Below are 3,907 nucleotides of genomic sequence, written 5' to 3'. Positions count from 1 at the left end.
ACCAGCCAGGGATCTCTGCCCTTTGGGTTGCCCACCGCTCAGCGGTGTCCCTTTTGTAGACCAGGGCTACTCCTAGGATGTTGCTTCTGCTTAGCTTTCTCCAAAGGGGAGGGGACCTCAAGTGGCACCCCTGGGCTGCTCCTCAGGGCCTGACCCAAGCAAGGACAGACTCATCCAATAACAAGCTGAGAGCAAACGTGGCTTTGGGGGACAGAGCTCAGTGGCAATGAAGCCTCCACCGACCCAGCGCTTGCAACAGAAGCAAAGATCGCCCAGGATTCTGGTTCCCGCTCTCAGCTTCCACAGGATCTGAAAGGGGTCTCAGCAAGAATGAGGCTGTAATTCAGCTGCAACCCAGCATGAGAAAAAAGACACAAGAAACAACCAGGACACATATGGATCTAGCCCTGGAGACAGACATGGAGATAAAATCATCGCACCCCCACCTCCCAGGACCCCTCCCTCTCAGAACATGAGGCAGGTGTCAGAGAGAGCAGCAACCAGGTGTATTTATTTCTGCCTAGATCCGGCAGGCCGGATCAGATACAAAGGCACTGGGGCGCGCAGGCCTCTGCGGCCTGGAGTCAGGCTGCCTGGGTGGTAACTGAGGGGTGTGCCAGGGTGTGTGGGGACTGAAGTGAACCTCACAGGACTGAGAGATGGGCCCGTGGGGCATATGGGGCTTGGCACAGGTGCACAGAAGAGGTTACGGGGTGAGCGTGAGATGGGTGTGCTGGGAACTGGGTGACCTGGGGTAACATGGGCCAGGGCGTGTTGGGGCATGTTGGGCCCTGGCTGCTGACTGAGAAGCCAGCTGGTGCCAAGGGCTGGGAGAACGTAAAGGCCTGTGGGTCGGCAGAACCCATGAAGACACTGCAGACAAGATCAGCCCTGGGAGACCGAAGGCTCCAAGGTGACTCCTATAGCGTGGCGAAGAGGGGCAGTTCTGGAATTCTGCTCAGGAATACATGGTCAGCTGTAGCCACTGGGGAGAGGAAGGCACAGCGTGAGGAGTGGACACCTGTGAGTACCAGTCCCTCCCCCAGGGCTGTCTGGAGAAATGCTAGGGCTTTCTTACCTCCTGGATGTTCACCTGGATTTGTCCAGTGCCATCTTTGTCAAGAGATTTGAAGGCACCTGGAAGAGAAGGGATGGGCTGAGGATAAAAATATACTAATAGATGGGACAACAGTAATCATAGCTAGCACTTCATGAAGTGGTTTTTATGTGTAACTACATTTAACCCAATTCTATGACATTAGTGTCACAGAGAAGTTCAGTGATACACCCCAGGTCACACAGCAAGAAGTAAAGGGACTGAGATTGGAAGCCAGGCGATTACCCACCTCTGAATGCTCTGCATCCCACCCATCCCCCTCTGCCCCACCTCGGACACCCCCCCATACGTACACCACTTTCCCCCTCCTTCCCCGTAGGGAGAGGCTCCACTTGCGGCCCCTGCAGTTCATAGGAGTCCCTCTCCTGCCCCAAAACTCAGCCTTGTGGCCCCTGACAACATGGAATCCAGGCAAACAGATGCCCTCACGGTCCCTGTCTGCTCTCACCACCCAGTCACTACCCTTAGGTGTCCACACATGGGGTCCCTGACACTGCGCGCACTGCAGTGACCACTGGCTCTCTTGCCTGTGAACCCAATGACCATTTTTTGTGCCTTCTCATAGGTGACTTTTGGCCGTCGTCCACGCCTGCTGCACGTCCCTGACCTCGCCAATGCTTGCCCCTCCTCTACCCACCTACTCGATGCTTGGCATCCCTGGGTCTCCAGAGAGCGGCCATCTGGCCCTGCCCACACCTGCAGTGTTCTCAGGCTTAGGTTAAGCTCCCCTGAACCCAGCGTCTGGAGTCCATCGGAGTCCTCCATGGCGAGGCCATGGGCACTGCTCCGCCTCCTCGCATCCCATTCTCTTAAAGATCTAAGTTAAGTTTTGATTTGACAACTTCCTGAAAGTTTTTTTGCCTCCTTGAATCCTACATTCCTCTCCTTAAAATAAGGACATTAATATACACTTCTTAGTGTATTTGGGCCTCCTTGGTGGTGCAAGGAGTTAAGTCAGCTCTGTGAAGCTGTCTGCAGCCACTGCAACACGAGTTTGATTCCTGGCCAGGGAGGTGGCGCACATGGCACAGCAGATCTCTCCTCTCCCATCCCTTGCTCCCCTCAGCAGTGTATTTCAGTGGATCTGCCTGTTCTGCTCCCCACTCTGTCTCTGGTGAATCCTCTCATCCCCCGCCCCTCTAGCCTGTACCCCAGTTTTTGTATGCACAAATAAATCTTTAAAAAATTAATTTAGTATATTAATATTCATAGGAGTCTTCATCATCCCGTTCCACTGACCACACCCAGCCCTGTATCTCCCCATCCATCCCCTTGTCCAAACCCCAAACTGGGTCCAGCAGCAAACAACAAACACCCCATTTTCCCTTCCCTTCTAGGCCCCTGCCCAGGCTGCCCCCTGGCAAGCTTGTCCCCACCCGCTCACCGGGGTCCCACTTCCCCATGTGTCCTACTCCACAAAGCCTTCCTTGACCCCTTAGTTGCATCAGGAGCCTTCTAAGTTCAAATAACCCTGTGCGCTTCCCACCACCACCTGAGCCCACTCTGCCCGGAGCTCCCCCTCCCCACTAGTAATCACTGAACTGTGGGCATCAGGCTCTGCCCTCCTGCACTGAACTGGGGGCACGGTCCGGGCAGAAACTGGAACTGTGACTGCTGCGCCCCTCCTGTCACCCACTCTCGGGTCAGTTTTAGAGGAGGGCCTGGCCGATGGAAGATGACCAGATCCCCACCGAAGAAGGGAGCTGTGGAGTCACTCACGGAACATGGCATCCAGCCTGACCAGGCAGCTGATGAAGTTGTCAAAATCCATATTTCCTGCTTCATCTGAGTAGCGGCGGATGATCATGGTGTAGAGATGCTCATTCAGGCGGAAGCCTAGGAATAGTGTAGTCCTTCAGGAGTGGGCACCACACTGCCCGATTCACTTCCACCCCCAGGGAATCCAGACAGCTCAGTGAGGGCCCCTCTCACCCCGAGCCCCCCATGTCCCTGCCGGCCGCACCTGCTGCCTCAAAGGCCCCTGGGAGTTCACCGCTGCTGATGGTCCCTGAACGGTCAGCATCAAACTGTTTGTATATGGCCTGTGGGGACAGAGAGGCCAGGGCTCCATGGAGCACTGCTAGCAAGCAGACCCAAGGCACAGAGGACCTCATGCTGAGAGTTCAGAAGTCATCACCTACCTGCCACTTTTTGATGTTGTTCCACAAGTACTTGAACTCCTCAAAGCCCAGCTTGCCTGTGGTGTCGCTCTGGCAGGAAGGTGTTAAGAATACTGTGATGGCTGAACTCAGGGCCTCGCTGTGTAGAGGACAGTGACAACGGCCCAGCAGGGGAACCTGAGCTAAACCACCCTCCTGTCCCATCTTAGTGGGTCAACTTTTCTAAATAAGGATTCCCTCTAAACCATTAGGAGTTATCCTGACTTCCCCAAAGTACAGACTCCTCACCTGAACATAACTGCTAGTTCCGCAAGACGCCAGCCCTATGACAGTGTCCCCCATCATAGAAAATGACAGATTCAAAGCTGAAAAAAGCTCTGAGATCATATTAAAGCTAATGCATGGTGGTGGAATTTCATGGGGATTACACTCAAATTGATAAAATATATATTGTATAGAAATGAACAATGATATAAAAAATACATAAAATTAAAAAAAAAGCTAATGCAGGGCCCTCCCTGGTGGCACAGTTGGTTAAAGCACAGCACTAAGCTAACGCCACTTTAGCATGAGTTTGATCCCCAGCCAGGGAAGTGACCCACATGGTGCAGCAGACCTCTCCTGTCTGACCTACCACTCCCCCCAGCAGTGGATTTCAGTGGATCTGCCT

At 53.8% G+C, this 3,907-nt stretch overlaps 1 protein-coding gene across 2 annotated transcripts in view; it reads right to left on the bottom strand.

Moving 5' to 3' along the window:
- Positions 1-484: 484 nt before the first annotated feature.
- The window catches only part of CAPNS1 (calpain, small subunit 1), a 7,533-nt gene continuing 4,110 nt past the window's right edge, over positions 485-3,907 (bottom strand). For both annotated transcript variants that reach the window (XM_012730553.1, XM_004690550.2), the window contains exons 7-11: positions 3,259-3,327; positions 3,081-3,159; positions 2,837-2,953; positions 1,079-1,137; positions 485-985 (exon numbers count right to left, since the gene is read on the bottom strand). In XM_012730553.1, the coding sequence (XP_012586007.1) occupies positions 959-985; positions 1,079-1,137; positions 2,837-2,953; positions 3,081-3,159; positions 3,259-3,327 (351 nt within the window). In that variant the 3' untranslated portion in view covers positions 485-958. The remainder of the gene's footprint in view (positions 986-1,078; positions 1,138-2,836; positions 2,954-3,080; positions 3,160-3,258; positions 3,328-3,907) is intronic.

The sequence above is a fragment of the Condylura cristata genome, unplaced genomic scaffold (genome assembly GCF_000260355.1).
Source record: "Condylura cristata isolate star-nosed mole 26May11 unplaced genomic scaffold, ConCri1.0 scaffold00028, whole genome shotgun sequence".
Taxonomy (NCBI): domain Eukaryota; kingdom Metazoa; phylum Chordata; class Mammalia; order Eulipotyphla; family Talpidae; genus Condylura; species Condylura cristata.
Note: the sequence above shows the minus strand (reverse complement) of the source record. Positions and strands in the feature narration are given on the sequence as shown.